This window comes from Ylistrum balloti, unplaced genomic scaffold (genome assembly GCF_031769215.1).
Source record: "Ylistrum balloti isolate Yb309-2 unplaced genomic scaffold, AGI_CSIRO_Ybal_v1 Utg370340, whole genome shotgun sequence".
NCBI lineage: Eukaryota > Metazoa > Mollusca > Bivalvia > Pectinida > Pectinidae > Ylistrum > Ylistrum balloti.
The window spans coordinates 153042-169279 of NW_026782245.1; the positions used below are offsets into that span (position 1 = coordinate 153042).

Sequence of the window (16238 nt, forward strand, 5' to 3'; positions counted from 1 at the left end):
GTGTAGTATATTTTGGTATCCGGACTATCAGTCTGTCAGTGTGTAGTATATTTTGGTATCCGGACTATCAGTCTGTCAGTGTGTAGTATATTTTGGTATCCGGACTATCAGTCTGTCAGTGTGTAGTATATTTTGGTATCCGGACTATCAGTCTGTCAGTGTGTAGTATATTTTGGTATCCGGACTATCAGTCTGTCAGTGTGTAGTATATTTTGGTATCCGGACTATCAGTCTGTCAGTGTGTAGTATATTTTGGTATCCGGACTATCAGTCTGTCAGTGTGTAGTATATTTTGGTATCCGGACTATCAGTCTGTCAGTGTGTAGTATATTTTGGTATCCGGACTATCAGTCTGTCAGTGTGTAATATATTTTGGTATCCGGACTATCAGTCTGTCAGTGTGTAGTATATTTTGGTATCCGGACTATCAGTCTGTCAGTGTGTAGTATATTTTGGTATCCGGACTATCAGTCTGTCAGTGTGTAGTATTTTCTCTTTCTATTTTGATGAAATTTTGTATGCAATCTGATGAATCATCCATTGTCTTGGATCATAACTTGTTAAGTTTGTTGTCATGAAGAATAAAAAAATATTCAACATGCTTTTTTTAATTGAACATTTGTAAAAAATGCTTCAAATGCTAATTCAGCTAGACTTCACATTTTGCTCCAATTATTACAAAGTTTAGAGAGTAGTCGTAGATGTTTTATAGACATTTCACTCAAAAAATTTGCTCTAAAACATTTCTTGCTGATCATTACTTTTATAAATTTGTGGTTTTATTTCTTACTTCATATAAACTTAACACAAATATTTATAATCAGCAACTGTACATTATTTTGCAGAGAAATTATGATTATTCAATATTTAAAAGGCACAGGTGTATCTGTTTCCAGTATAAAACAGCTGTTATTGATTTCCAAAGTATATCTCCCACTGATTCAGGCAAGATTGATATAGCTGTGCAATCTTTTTTAAAATGTTTTTTTCTTGATCCTTTAGAGCGATAAAGTAGTTCAAAATGAATATTTATCACCAGCCTCGAGTTGCGATATGATTACTCATTCAGCAGGGACTTAATGACCTCAGGTGAACATCCAAGGTTATCTTTTTGAGGCAGTTTGTGTTCCTCAAGAAGCCGAGATAACAGGCGGTCTTGTGCTATTGTGGTTGTGTCCTTGGGCATAAAATTTAACTTCATTTGTTCTGGAAGGCAATGTTAAGGGCCTCCCATATTATGCTCACTGAGGTAGCCACCAGCACTGCAAATTGTCCCTGGCTGTTGACAGGATGATAAACCCAGCCAAATCACCTGCCTTTAATTACATTACCCACAAAGGTGACTCTGTCAGAGTAAGCAGGAACAGGGTTAGTTAATCATCATTCTTGAGGGATTAGGTTCACAGGTGTGATGAAATGGTGTGTACTGTAACCACCTTGTTGGGGCACAGTTGATCAATGTATAATTTCCATAAGAATTAATACCAAAACTTCTCGTGTATTGATTTCAAAAATCTATTATAGCATGTAGTCTACTATTTTCACTGCAATCAAAGCTGATTCTTATACTTGCAATCACTTTCAACAATTTGAATAGTTAGATTCCATAATTCACACTAGGTGTAGTTAAGCATTTAATTAAACAAACCAAATATGTACTGTGGTGGTGTTTTGTAATACAGAGACAGAATAATCATGTCCCCTTCATTGATTGATATCAATTTTTGTTTTTTAAACAGAACTTCACACATCAAAGGAATAGCAGATATGATGATATTAAACCACGATTCAACGAAACAGGCGAACCAGGAGTCCGAATATAGTATGTTATTCACTGAAATTGAATTTCTTTTTTAAGTAAAACCAATTTTCATGACATCATACTTACCATAACTTTAGTATGCAAAAACAGTACCTGGACCAATTTTTGTAGCCCAAAAACAAAAGATTAAAAAATCCTGCCTTCCCTTCAGTACTGTGAGCCATTATGAGAGAGGGCAGCAAGGCTGAGAAGGAAAGGGGAGGAAAGTTTGGGACTCCATAAAGTTATAAAGTCACAAGCAAAGCAACAGAAACAATGAGGAAACAATGTATACCATGCTACAAAAAGGTAGAAAACAAGCCGACAAAAAGCGAAGAGCCGACTGTGAAACTGTAATGGCGGACCACACAGCAAACCACTCCGACAGTCGTGGAGGATAAAAATTACCAAAATATAAATAAATAAAACAGTCAAAAATACTTGTAAGCAAATGGCAGATGGGCAATAATGATTCCAATTGAACAAAAACAAGCCCCAGGAACGATCTTAGTGGCTAAAAAACAAAGATAGCACAACACTCATCTGTCAGCCATCAGCGTGTGTCATAATGGAAAGAGGAAGGGAGATTTTTTAATCTTTTTCTGGGGGATAAAAAAGATGGATGCAGGTACTTTATTTACATGCTAAAGTTATGGTAATTATTACTGAAATAAAATTATTATTATAGTCAAACCTGTCTGTAAAGATCATACAAAGGAAGTGACTGCGAAAGCTTAGTCGATTAGAGAGTTGGCCTGCCTATGTAGCCTCCGATGAAGATTGGAGATGCATGGTTCAGCACTCCCAACCCCTGTCTATATTTCTCAGGAAAATAAGAAACACGACACTCTGTGTTGTAGTGATTGTGTCCTTAAGCACTTTAACTAAATTGTTCTGGGTGGCTTGTGATGGGCCTCCTGTATGTTGTTCAGTGAATTAGCCACCAAATACTACAAGGAACCCCTGGCTGTTCATGGGTCAATAAATCTAATAAACGTTGACTCAAAGAAGCAGAGAAAAGTTACTGTAAACGCCATTTCTATTTATTATTATTCATGGAAGAAAACTGCAAAAGCAAGAAACCTTGAAAATTGAATTTTTGGAGACGGCAATAATCTGTTATATGACTTTCTTGAAAAATAAATATTTTGGTAAAACCGCAAATATTGGTAATAAAAAAAATATCAGTCATCTTTTGAAAATAAAATGTTGCACATGCTAATGTCATAGATGTCAAAAGAAAAAATATGAATTTTTCTTTGTGTTTTTCTTAGTGTACACAAAAATGATCAGCCAAACGTGAAAACAGTTTTGGTCCTTCTGAAGCAAAAACGCCTCGAACATCTGAATTATGCCTTAGAAGACATCACCAAAGAGCTGTATCAGGACAGCAAGTACCCTGTGAGATTGTGAGTATATAGTGGTTCTAAGTGAGTATAGCAAATTGCAAGTGAGACATTGAGTATAACAAGTTCTTAGTGGGATAGTGAGTATAGCAAGTTCCAAGTGGGATAGTGAGTATAGCAAGTTCCAAGTGGGATAGGGAGTATAGCAAGTTCCTAGTGGTATATTAATTGTAACAAGTTCCTAGTGGTATATCCATTGTAACAAGTTCCTAGTGGTATATCCATTGTAACAAGTTCCTAGTGGTATATCCATTGTAACAAGTTCCTAGTGGTATATTAATTGTAACAAGTTCCTAGTGGTATATTAATTGTAACAAGTAATATTAATAGTGATTGTGAGCTAGCTTATTCATGGGAGATACTTAAGTGATTGGTAACGAGTTTTTACTGTTATATGGAGTGGAGCAAAATTAAGTGTTGACTTTTGAGCGTAGCAAGGCTCAAAAGTCAAATTTTGAAACTTTAAATTAACTCTCTGCAATATTTCATTTCAGTGTGTACAACATAAAAGGTGAACAAGTAACAAAACCCAGCGATTTCCAACATGAGGAATTCTATGTAGCTGTCCCACCCACACAAATATTCAAAAAGTGTGCCTATGGCTGTCGGACAAGGGATCTTCCCAACTTTACAATCAATCCCTTCGTCGGAGTTGGGTAAGTATCTGTTTAGATGTTAGCGTAGGTAAACGGAGAAGACTGGAAACATGTAAAGCTGTTACTGTTAATTCTCCATCAGTGACAAAATAACAGGAACCATCAAAATAGGGATTTCAAATATCTGACCACTAACTGACCAGAGTAAATTTCAACTTATTTCCCTTTTTTATCCTGGATTGAAGATCAGAGAGGGATATAAGAATGCTGCTGTTCATCCATTATTCTGTCAATCTGCCATTCTGCCAACTTGTCAATCTGCCATTCTGTCAATCTGTCAGTCTGCCATTCTGTTATTCTGTCTGTCTGCATCAACATTTCTGGACAATCAACTGAGTTTCATTGAGTCTGATCATACTCAAACTTCTTATGCTGCTTGCTTGTGATTGCTTTGGAGATTAAAAGGGTCAAGGTTACTGACTGGTCACATGATGTCTCGCTTCCAATCACAGTCGGTCACATGATGTCTCCCTTCCAATCACAGTTGTGCATTCCTTTCTGCAAAATCATTGCACTGCATTTTATGTGTTAAAATTAGACATGTTGTGACTCTATGTGCTAAGGGTAAACAATATTGTACAGACTTATAACCAGGCTTGAAGAAGTCTGACAATCCTGTTTTGCCTCCATAGCCTTTTAATTTTTCAAAAAATTCCCACGAAGTAATTTAAACAAAAATCATGGATATGAAAAACGAGGCTGCCCAGGTTTTCGCTTGTCAATGCAATATTGGATCAGTATCACTTACAACAGTCCCACTTAATTAGATCAATCTTGATGTATCATACAGTATTTGTCCTGTAGTAAACCCAGGGGTCAGTGCATGTATCATACAGTATCTGTCTTGTAGTAAACCCAAGGGTCAGTTCATGTATCATACAGTATCTGTCTTGTAGTAAACCCAGGGGTCAGTGCATGTATCATACAGTATCTGTCTTGTAGTAAACCCAAGGGTCAGTTCATGTATCATACAGTATCTGTCTTGTAGTAAACCCAGGGGTCAGTGCATGTATCATACAGTATCTGTCTTGTAGTAAACCCAGGGGTCAGTGCATGTATCATACAGTATCTGTCTTGTAGTAAACCCAGGGGTCAGTGCATGTATCATACAGTATCTGTCTTGTAGTAAACCCAAGGGTCAGTTCATGTATCATACAGTATCTGTCTTGTAGTAAACCCAGGGGTCAGTGCATGTATCATACAGTATCTGTCTTGTAGTAAACCCAGGGGTCAGTTCATGTATCACAAACTGAGTTGGCTAACTTTTTATAAACACTTGTTTATAAATCTTGTGAATATCACTAGGTGGGCTTATTGAGAAGCATGGACGTAATGCTGGTTATCTACATGTTGTGCATTACTCAGTTGTGTGAATGTATAATAGATTGGTTATTACATCTATAACATTTACATTCTGTTACAACACCAATATCAACTGCTTAATATCCAAAGAGTTTTTTTACAATAATTTTTCTTTTTAAGTGATTCCATTAAATCTTCACTTCAGATTTAAATCTATTTCCATTTCATTTTCCCATGTAGAAATAATCCCGTTTTATTCCTCTGAGTTAATGTAATCCCCAGTTCATATCCTTATAAAATTGAATCTATATCCTATCTAAAATAAAAAATTGCTTCATTGACTGAAAGCATTCTTATTTGTTTCTTTCATTTGAAATTATAAAAGTTTGTTGATATTTGATCTGATTCATAACTATCTCTTACCCCCAGCCTCCCCTTTTTTTGGTGTTTTGAAAGTCGCACCAAGCACAATTTGTTTGAAATGATTCACATATATCCACAGTTTGTAACCATTAATGCTGAAAACAAAGGTTTGTTAACTCAAAGTCCAGTTACTACAACAGAAAATTTCCGACCTTAATGATCTTGCTTTTTTTTTGTCAATTTTTGGATGTTTGAGTACTTGCTATTCAATGATTGTAATTCAGCTGTTGTTGCAAAAGAAAAGAAAATACAATGTAATGGATTAATTATAGAATTGTAATATGCATTCTCAAAAGTAATTTTTTTTAATTTCTTCATTCTCAATTTTTTTTTAATACAAATTGCAAACAGCAGAAATCATATTGTTTATCAAATGTTTAACTTATACTACTGTAATAAATGGACTCTTTCTCACAATACCCCTCATCTTAGAAACCGTCCAAGTCATCTTCGTCAAACTGAGTAACTACTAGCCTCATTTTGATATTCGATGATCGGTTTCTTGTTTACAGGATTCCACATACCGCTTACCTCTGGCAGGACCCAAACAGGTAAAAAACGACATAGGTGCTAGTCATTTTTCACGGCAGGGAGAAAGATTTTTTGTTTTAATTTTAGCAAACAACTAGATGTGCTCTAAGCTACATAGGTAGGCTGTTGTCATGGTAACTTAATATATGTCTTAAGAAAAGACTGTCCACGATGTGATGAATCCTCTGGATACACTGACACTGGTTTAGGGTGCTCACTTACCTTTTGAGTACTAGTAACTTTAATAAACAGGCGTAGTTTCAGTAGATATCAATATTATAGTTACAAGCGCGTTGTCAAACAGTGCCCATGAAAGTAAATAACCAGTTCAGTGATTTAGCGCATGGTTCAATGATTTTTAAGGAATAATCATATGTTTCAGTGATTTTATGGAATTTGTAGAAATTTGAAGTAATATTTTGGCCAAAAACAAAAAAAAAATGGTATATAGATCAAGAAATGAAAATACCAAATTATACATTAAGAATATTTTTATATTTATCCTAAGGTTTATTATTGTATTACTACTATAGTGCTGAATACAGCAAACGCCAAGTTTACTGCATACTGCACACTACAGGGATGGGCATATGATTGTATGTAAACTTTGATAATCCTATGATAGCTACATAAAAGGGAATAAGACAGTTTACAGAAAAAAAATGAAAAATGCATGGCTTTGTTATTAGAAATGAAGGTGCATGGTGACATAGATAACAGGTGCATGGTACAAATGTTGAGTCACAAAACAGCTCAACTATACAGCTATATAATGATAGATAGTTAGAATTTGGAAATGTATTGTAGTTAGAATTTTTACGACAAGACTACCTGTCAAATTAGACGAAGCATACATCAATAACTCTGGTTTCTTGTTGAAATGAAACACAACATTTAATTTAAAGAAAATTATGAAGTCATCAATATTCGTTTTTATTTTCAAGTATTTTCATATGATTATTAGCTAAGTGTGTTCACACACTTGTCAGCTATTTAGAAACATGAAATAGATTTCAAAAAAATTTTAAAGTTCAAATTAGAATTTTAAAAAGTAGAAGAAAATTTACAGCATATACCATGATTTATAGCCAAACATACCGTATATATAATATCAATAATTTGCTTCTAACTTGTGTGTTAATTGTCACTAATGTTTGATGACTTTTTAGTTTTGGAGTAATTCATGAAAATTCAGTGCACTTTATTTGGAATCTGAAAGAGTAATAACAATAATTGAGGTCTCTTTGGTGGCGTTACTACTGCATTTATGGTACATAGTTATTATATTTGTTTACAGCTATTACACATTGCATGTGACCTGCTGTTCATTAGTCATGTTTCCTCATAATGATGCTTAATTCAATCTTGTTCATTAACATGCTTTGATCATTGTTTTTGTTTTGCTTTGATGTGAAGCCAATTAGTTGTAAACAATCGTCAGAATTAGAATCGAAAAGTTGCTTATAATTACGATATTGACAGGTACAACACATACACGTATGCAGTTTTACATTTGATGGATGTAATTGACGTGCCATTGATGAGTTCAAAGCTACAATTATAAAACATGTATTGCAGTTTTTAAAAGTACTTTTATATTTCTGTTTTTAGTAAACAATTGAAGTATTTTAACCTTTCCATCTCTAATCTAATCATTACATGTGCAGGATGTATGACTTTCCACTTACCAATTTTTCATTTTCTTTAGAAAGCATGAGTGTTGGTTTACAAAATGAAAATAAGTTTGACTTACTGATGACATAGTAATAATGGCATGAAATTGAGGACCAGCATTCAATACTATTTAAGAAAACATAAATATAGATCAATTCTTGGAAAAGGGGAGTAACTGGAAAAATACACCAACCCGAAGGGCCATGTGAGCTTATGCCATGGTACGGCCTCCGTCGTCAGTCCATCGCCTGTCCATCCGGTGTCAACTTTACACTTAAAACGTCTTCTTCTCAGTAATGGAAAGACCCTGGGTACTGATATTAAGTCTGCAACATGATGGGTGGAGGGCTACCAAGTTCGTTTAAATGAATGACCTTGACCCACTTTCAAGGTCACGAAGGTCATATTTATGAAAATCTTCAAATTACTTCTTCTTAGTAACTGAAAGGCTGAGGGTATTGATATAAGGTCTGCCGTATGCTGTGATGAAGGGCTTCCAAGTCTGTTTAAATGAGTGACCTTGACCTACTTTTAAGGTCACAGAAGTAAAATGTGTTAAAAAATCTTCAAACAACTACTTTTCAGGGAAGGCCAATGATAATGATATTGGGCCTTAAGCATACTTGGAAAAAGGAGTACCAAGATTGTTCAAATGAATGACTTTGACCCACTTTCAAGGTCACATCAGTCAAACGTGTTAAAATCTTGAAAGAATTGTTCTCAGTAACCAACAGGATCAGGATACTGATGTTTTCCACAGGCTGGAAAGGAAATGACCTTGACATATGTTCAATGTGACAGGGTCAAATTTATCAAAACATTTAAACAATTTCTCATGAACTTAAGGGCTAGAGGAATTGTATTTAGCTGGTATATTCCTAGGATAAAACCTAACAACATTTGGAAAAAGAAAGAACCTTGACATATGTTTAATGTCACAAGGGTCAAATTTGTGAAAACATTTAAAGGACTTCTTCTGATGAACTAAAAAGCCTAGAGGCATGATATTTGTCCAGTTATGTTCCAGGATGAAGCCTGACATAGATTGTGAAAAGAAATGACCTTCATTATGTTCAAGGTCACAGGGGTCAAATTTGTTAAATGTTTCGCACCACTTCATCTGACCAAAGGTTGCAGAAGCACAGTGTTTGGGTGATAAATTTTTCAGGATGTTGACAGACATTTATGAAAAGAAATGACCTTGACCCATATCATATGTCACAGGGATCAAATTTTTTGAAGCCAATAAAAGGATTTCTTCTTGTAAACCAAAAGCCTTTATTTGGTGGAAAGCTGGTTCTGGGTCAAAGCCTAACAAATTTTGAGAAAAAAAGATCGGGCATTTACATATAATCCAGGTCATAGCTGTCACTGTTTAGAGGTGAGTGTTAGTAGCCCCTTGTTGTTTGAACTTGTTGAAATTGATTAGATGTGCCCACTTTGAATGTCAATGGTGTACATTTCAATATACTTGTGATGTTAACACCAATTCTATTTTTGATGAATATTGAATACCAGTTGAGCTATGCAGGCCAATTGTGCCACTGTAAGATATGTTCGTTTTATTTGTTTTTTATTACAGTCAATGAATTAGCTAAATACTGTATTGCATGCTGCACTGTAGGCCTATATATCAACTTTAGAAATATCTGACATAATTTTTAAATAAACTAGATTTGCATGTTTTTTTAATTCTGTAGATATGTTCAGTATTTTGTAGGTTTAGATCATCTCAGATTTCAAATCTGGATTATAAAATATTTAGAACTTTTCCAAAGCAACAAATAACCAAGGTAAAGAAAACTGCTGTCCTGATAATTCTTAAGACTAATACTTAAAATAGTTAGATGTATTATAAAACATTCAGATGTCTCCTAAGCTTTAAATTTATAATGTAATAAATTTCAATCTGGACCAAGTTTTGATATACATAAATGTACACCTGTGTTTAATATTGGACATTTCAATCTGCAGGTCAATAATACAACTATTGTGTTGTTGGTTCAAAAATGCTTTTATTAACAAAATATTGATTTTCATTGTGCCTAAAATCTTGCAGAACAGAATTTTATTGAAAGATCTAACATTCACTAGGTTATGTTAGTGAAAAAGGCAGTAAATTTGATGATATTTAGTCCAGACCAAAATTTTAATCAGTGCTTTTACTTAGAGAAATACAGTAGGAACTCTGAATTCAGGCATGTCCCACAGGAAAAGGTTTGGCCAGGGCTGGGATATCTGAATCTCAAATATCGCAAAAAATGTTCAAAAAAGTTTAATTTGAAATATATTTATCAATTATTTTGTTTTCTTCTTCTTTTTTTATATATAAAAAGAATGAACCTATGTAGTATAATTTCTGAAGCATATTGTGACAGATTTTTTGTTTGATAAAAGTCTTAGTATGTCGTTTTGGTGTTATGAATATAGAGCATGTTATATTGGAAAGTTCAGTGGACATTTTAATGAAATATTAACCCAATATGTTTACCTTTATTCATTTTTTGTCATATGAGATATTAAGTTTGTCTGCTTGAAAGGTTTAAAGACCGTAAAAACAGACATAAATCTAATTTAAATAACATTATTGCTAGATGGTAACATTATGAAGTGATACTAAAAATATCAAACATAACACACAATAGTTATGGTATAGTCCCATGGTATTATGATATATTTGTTATGTATCGTTGCCATGCATTGTTATATTGAAATGTGCGTTTGCATTGTATTTCAATTAACAAAACCTAATGACTAAATTAATACACTGGACATGGTATGATTCATTTGGTAACTTGATAACTTAAATACATTGTATGTACATGTAACAAATACGTTGTGTCTGATATGTAATGTATGACACATACATGTGAAACATTGTATGTTGAACTAATACATTTTTTCTGGTATATTGTATTGAATACATTGTATGTATAACTGATACATTGTGCCAATGATATATTTTTTTTTACAGTGGTGTTAAAACTGCCTTCGCCTATTTCAGCTGTATTGTTTGTTCTGCTTTATGGTACTTCATGGTTGACTGTATATATATGTATAATGTATGAAGTTTAAACCTGGTGTTGGATTGTAAATGTGATGCAATGTGTTTAAATTCCTGCTGTAAATGTTTATATTGTATTGTTTTTTTCTCCCGAACAGCTCTAGACCCACCACCTGGACAAGGTAACCCTTGCAAACACAATTGTGTGGTGTGTCACTTACCCAGCATGCTTTATGTGATTTCCCAGCATGCATTGCTAAACCCAGCATGCTTCACTTACCCAGCATGCAGCAAATAATTGCCCAGCATGCTTCAGTATCAAGTATACTGAGTAACCCCACAGACTTTATTTTACCCAGCATGCTTCACTATTGAGTATACTTAGTTACCCAGCATGCTTTACTTTTGGGTATTCTCCATTACTCAGCATACTTTGCTTAGCCAGTGACTACTTTAGCAGCATAGAACATTGGAATTCCTTGTTTTTCCATTGACTTGCCCAGTTTAACTCGTTTCCTTTTTCACTGTGAAACTTCCTTTTTTTGGTCTGAAAGCATGAAAAACTGTTGTATTTCTGTCTACCTGTGTGGAGTTTTGGATAACGTAAATGGACTGTAAAGATTCTTGTTAGATGAACTTCACCACCTGGACTCTTGTTTATATTGATATCCTGAGTATTCAACCCTACACCCTCTCACACTTTAATGCCCCACCACACACCTCCATATCTCACCATACTTTTGCAGCCCGCTAACCAGCACCGTTGTGATTTACTGAAAAAAGAACATTATATAAATGTCTGAATGGATATTCTCTACTTGAGAGTCTGTCTCATTGGTTTAAGTAAATTTACTCTAAGAAAGCACTGTATTTAGTTCCCATTGATACAGAGTGTACTCAGCATGTTTATAGGTTGTTGTATAGCAATGGACGTTCTCAGGATATAGATACAAAGTCCTCTTATTATGTCCTTTATAGTCAGTGTAAGAACACCATTCAATATATTGTGTACAGAGGCAGTCTGTGGAGGTCCTAACACATAGTAATGTCTTGCATGTCAGTGTATATGTGTGTTCAATAATTTAGTCTTTGATATTGAAGAAAACATGAAATATTGAGGTTGAGGTATACTGATTAATAACCATTGGCAGGGTTTGTGTTGGTATCATAAAATAATTTCATTCAAAAACAAATTATATATCGGAAGAATTTCATTTTTTAAGATGTAGTTTTGGAAGGTATAGAGCTCTGGATATCGTGGTAAAGTTGTTTTTCTGAAGAAGCTGAAAAACTGGCTGGTCTAGTTTGTTGTGTTTGTGTCTTGGCGAATGACACTTTATCCTAATTGCTCTGGTTAGCCTGTGAATGACCTCCAGTATGTTGTTCAGAGAGGTAGCCACCAGTAACGTATATTATAAGTCCCCACCTCAAAATGGCCCTGGCTAACAAAACAAACAACTGAACAGAAACACAGCACTTTCTTTGTTTCTAAATGGTGTTTATAGGCCCCTGTCCCTAAAGACTGGATATCATTTAAATCATGGTCAGAAATTAAAGTATTTGGTAACTTCAGAAGGTTCTAATAATATCCACATGTTGAAGCATGTTTTTATGTTTTTGTGATGTTACTTACTAAGCTAGGACAAAGGAATTCAATTTTTTCTTTTTATTTAAACATTTTTCTTTTGTGAATTTTCAATGAGTCCTTATATCAGACAAAAATTGTAAATGCTGTTTGCATAAATTTTTTAAAAAATATTTTGTCTCTCACTTCATTGTCAGGAATAGCAATGATTCAAAACAGCTGATTTTGATAAAGAAAATAATGAGTAGGTTTTCTTCGGATGTACATCAAAAGTGATCTCTCGAAGGTCAGTTGATCTGTCAATGTTTGGGGATTTGTCAAATATCTGTTGATCTTTCAAAGATGAGATGGTCTGTTGAATGTCAAGAAGATGATCTGTCAAAGGTCCTGTGATCTGTCAAAGGTCCTGTGATCTGTCAAAGGTCAGGTGATTTGTCAGAGGTCAGGTGATCTGTCAAAGGTCAGGTGATCTGTCAAAGGTCAGGTGATTTGTCAAAGGTCAGATGATCTGTCATATGTCTGGTGATCTGTCAAATGTCTGGTGATCTGTTTAATGGCCAGGTGATCTGTCAAAGGTTCTGTGATCTGTCAACGGCCAAGTTGTTCTGTCATGTGTCAGGTGATCTGTCAAATGTCTGGAGATTTGTCACATGTCAGGTGATCTGTCAAATGTCTGGAGATTTGTCACATGTCAGGTGATCTATCAAATGTTGGGTGATCTGTCGTATGTCTGGTGATCTGTTGAATGTCTAGAGATCTGTCAATTGACAGATGATCTGTCAAAGGTCAGGTGATCTGTCAACTGTCTGGTGATCTGTCAAAGCTTGATCTTGATGTAATAATTATGAATAAGATTGACTTATATGTTAATGATCAGAGGGCTATATATAGATATCAGTATCTCGGTCATCCTGTAAGGTGTTAGATAAAACCAACATTAGGTGAGAATCTGAGGTGTGTGGTTGGATCCTTACCTAGGACAGGTAATGTTTCTCAGGTGAGAATCTGAGGTGTGTGGTTGGAACCTTACCTAGGACAGGTAATGTTTCTCAGGTGAGAATCTGAGGTGTGTGGTTGGATCCTTACCTAGGACAGGTAATGTTTCTCAGGTGAGAATCTGAGGTTTGTGGTTGGAACCTTACCTAGGACAGGTAATGTTTCTCAGGTGAGAACCTGAGGTGTGTGGTTGGAACCTTACCTAGGACAGGTAATGTTTCTCAGGTGAGAATCTGAGGTGTGTGGTTGGATCCTTACCTAGGACAGGTAATGTTTCTCAGGTGAGAATCTGAGGTGTGTGGTTGGAACCTTACCTAGGACAGGTAATGTTTCTCAGGTGAGAACCTGAGGTGTGTGGTTGGATCCTTACCTAGGACAGTTAATGTTTCACAGAAAGTGTGATCATAGCTGTCCTTTGCTGTCATAATTACCTTGATTCCTATGTATAACATGAGGATGGGCCTCTTGCATGATGTTCAGTGAAGTAACCACCAGGAGACCCTGACTATTTTTCTAGTGGTGATTAACCCAGAAAACAAACCAATTTAAAAGTAGACAAGCAAACTAGTCAACAGTTGTGACTGGAGGACAAATTACTGATTTGCTACATGTACAAGTTAACAAGCACTAAATTAAGTATTAGTTTTTTCAGAGCATGGTGTAGATTTGTTGTTGTTTATAACATGAAGATTTGTCAATAACAACAATGAGTTTGACTTTTATAGCAGTTTGTTTATTATGCATGTAACAATATTGCCTGTCCTGAACTAAAATTCAATGATAACAGCATAAATTGTTGTGAACACAATAGAGAGTTGCTGTATTTTTTGGTCTGAATATATGTGTATCTATATACAGCAAAAGTTTGTGATAAAAGATGATTGTCACATAAAAACCTGACCTGTTGTTGGTCATGATCCTGACCACTTGACCACTTCTAAAATGAAAATGTTGTTTACAAAATAATTCATAAACACTTCATTCGATGAAATCAATGTTATAATTCAGTGATGGAGTGTTGTTTAACACCTAATCTATGATTGGTGGTCATCAGTTAAGGTTAAAAGGGCAAAGGTCACACCTCACTGCTTAAAATTTTCATCATATATTGGTAGTCATCACTCAAGGTTAAAGGATAAAGGTCACACCTTACCAATGCATACTTTCATGTATTCTGATCAGCCTTAATACTAATAAATGTTTTGTTGTGCATGTGTATGGTTGTATTTGTTGTAGTGATGATGCCAATGGTTTGAATAAAGCATTTTTGTGAGCCGAGGATGCCTCAGTTTTCTGTAGCATCTTTCTAAGCTATGGTGCTAATATTCAGTGTAGTATATTTTAGTGAAGTGTGGTGCCTTAGTGATCTGTGCATTGCATATTAGGCAGTTATGATGCCACACCGATTTGGTAATAGATTTTTGTATATTTCAACATGTAATGACTCCATTATTCTGAAATGTATATCTTAACAAGCTGTGATGCCAGTTTACTAAGAAGTATTTTTTATGTAGATGTTTTGTTAGTATCCTGTGAAGTGTATTTCAGTGAGCTATGATGCCACTATCAGTGAGCTATGATGCCAATATCAGTGAGGTGTGATGTCAGTGTTCTATGAAGTATATATCAGTGAGCTGTGATGTCAGTGTTCTGTGAAGTATATATCAGTGAGGTGTGATGCCAGTGTTCTGTGAAGAATATATCAGTGAGCTGTGATGTCAGTGTTCTGTGAAGTATGTAAGTGAGCTGTGATGTCAGTGTTCTATGAAGTATATATTAGTGAGCTGTGATGTCAGTGTTCTGTGAAGTATATATCAGTGAGATGTGATGTTGGTGTTCTGTGAAGTATATATCAGTGAGGTGTGATGTCAGTGTACTGTGAAGTATATATCAGTGAGGTGTGATGTCAGTGTTCTGTGAAGTATGTAAGTGAGGTGTGATGTCAGTGTTCTATGAAGTATATATCAGTGAGCTGTGTTGTCAGTGTTCTATGAAGTATATATCAGTGAGGTGTGATGTCAGTGTTCTGTGAAGTATATATCAGTGAGGTGTGATGTCAGTGTTCTGTGAAGTATGTAAGTGAGGTGTGATGTCAGTGTTCTGTGAAGTATGTAAGTGAGGTGTGATGTCAGTGTTCTGTGAAGTATGTAAGTGAGGTGTGATGTCAGTGTTCTGTGAAGTATATATCAGTGAGGTGTGATGTCAGTGTTCTGTGAAGTATATATTAGTGAGATGTGATGTCAGTGTTCTGTGAAGTATGTAAGTGAGGTGTGATGTCAGTGTTCTGTGAAGTATGTAAGTGAGGTGTGATGTCAGTGTTCTGTGAAGTATGTAAGTGAGGTGTGATGTCAGTGTTCTGTGAAGTATGTAAGTGAGGTGTGATGTCAGTGTTCTGTGAAGTAAGTAAGTGAGGTGTGATGTCAGTGTATTGTGAAGTATGTCAGTGAGGTGTGATGTCAGTGTTCTGTGAAGTATGTAAGTGAGGTGTGATGTCAGTGTTCTGTGAAGTATGTAAGTGAGCTATGATGCTAGGGAACTGTGATATCAGTGTCCTTTATATAATACTTAAGTGATCTACACATTTGCCACAGTATTCTGTATATATGTTACTGACCTATGTTGACACTGTTTTGTGATGTAATACATGTTGTACCAGCACCTTGTTTACTTGTAGATGGTTTGGGGTTTACGTCTAAATTATCATAATCAGTTTCAGTTGAGATCTTCACTTAAACTTCCCAAACATGGTTAGAAAAATCTTAGCAAATTTTTTTCACAAAATATTCTTTTACTATATTGTAATGTGAATTAGGAAAATATTGTATGAATTTGTTTTCTAATTTATATATCTTACTACGAA

General features: G+C 35.0%; 1 protein-coding gene across 1 annotated transcript in view; it reads left to right on the forward strand.

Moving 5' to 3' along the window:
- Positions 1-16238, forward strand: part of LOC132553613 (doublecortin domain-containing protein 2-like) — an 80339-nt gene that overhangs the window by 41141 nt on the left and 22960 nt on the right. Inside the window, exons 4-8 of the mRNA XM_060217871.1 lie at positions 1740-1822; positions 3076-3210; positions 3702-3863; positions 6101-6139; positions 10956-10979. Coding sequence (XP_060073854.1) covers positions 1740-1822; positions 3076-3210; positions 3702-3863; positions 6101-6139; positions 10956-10979 — 443 coding nt within the window. The remainder of the gene's footprint in view (positions 1-1739; positions 1823-3075; positions 3211-3701; positions 3864-6100; positions 6140-10955; positions 10980-16238) is intronic.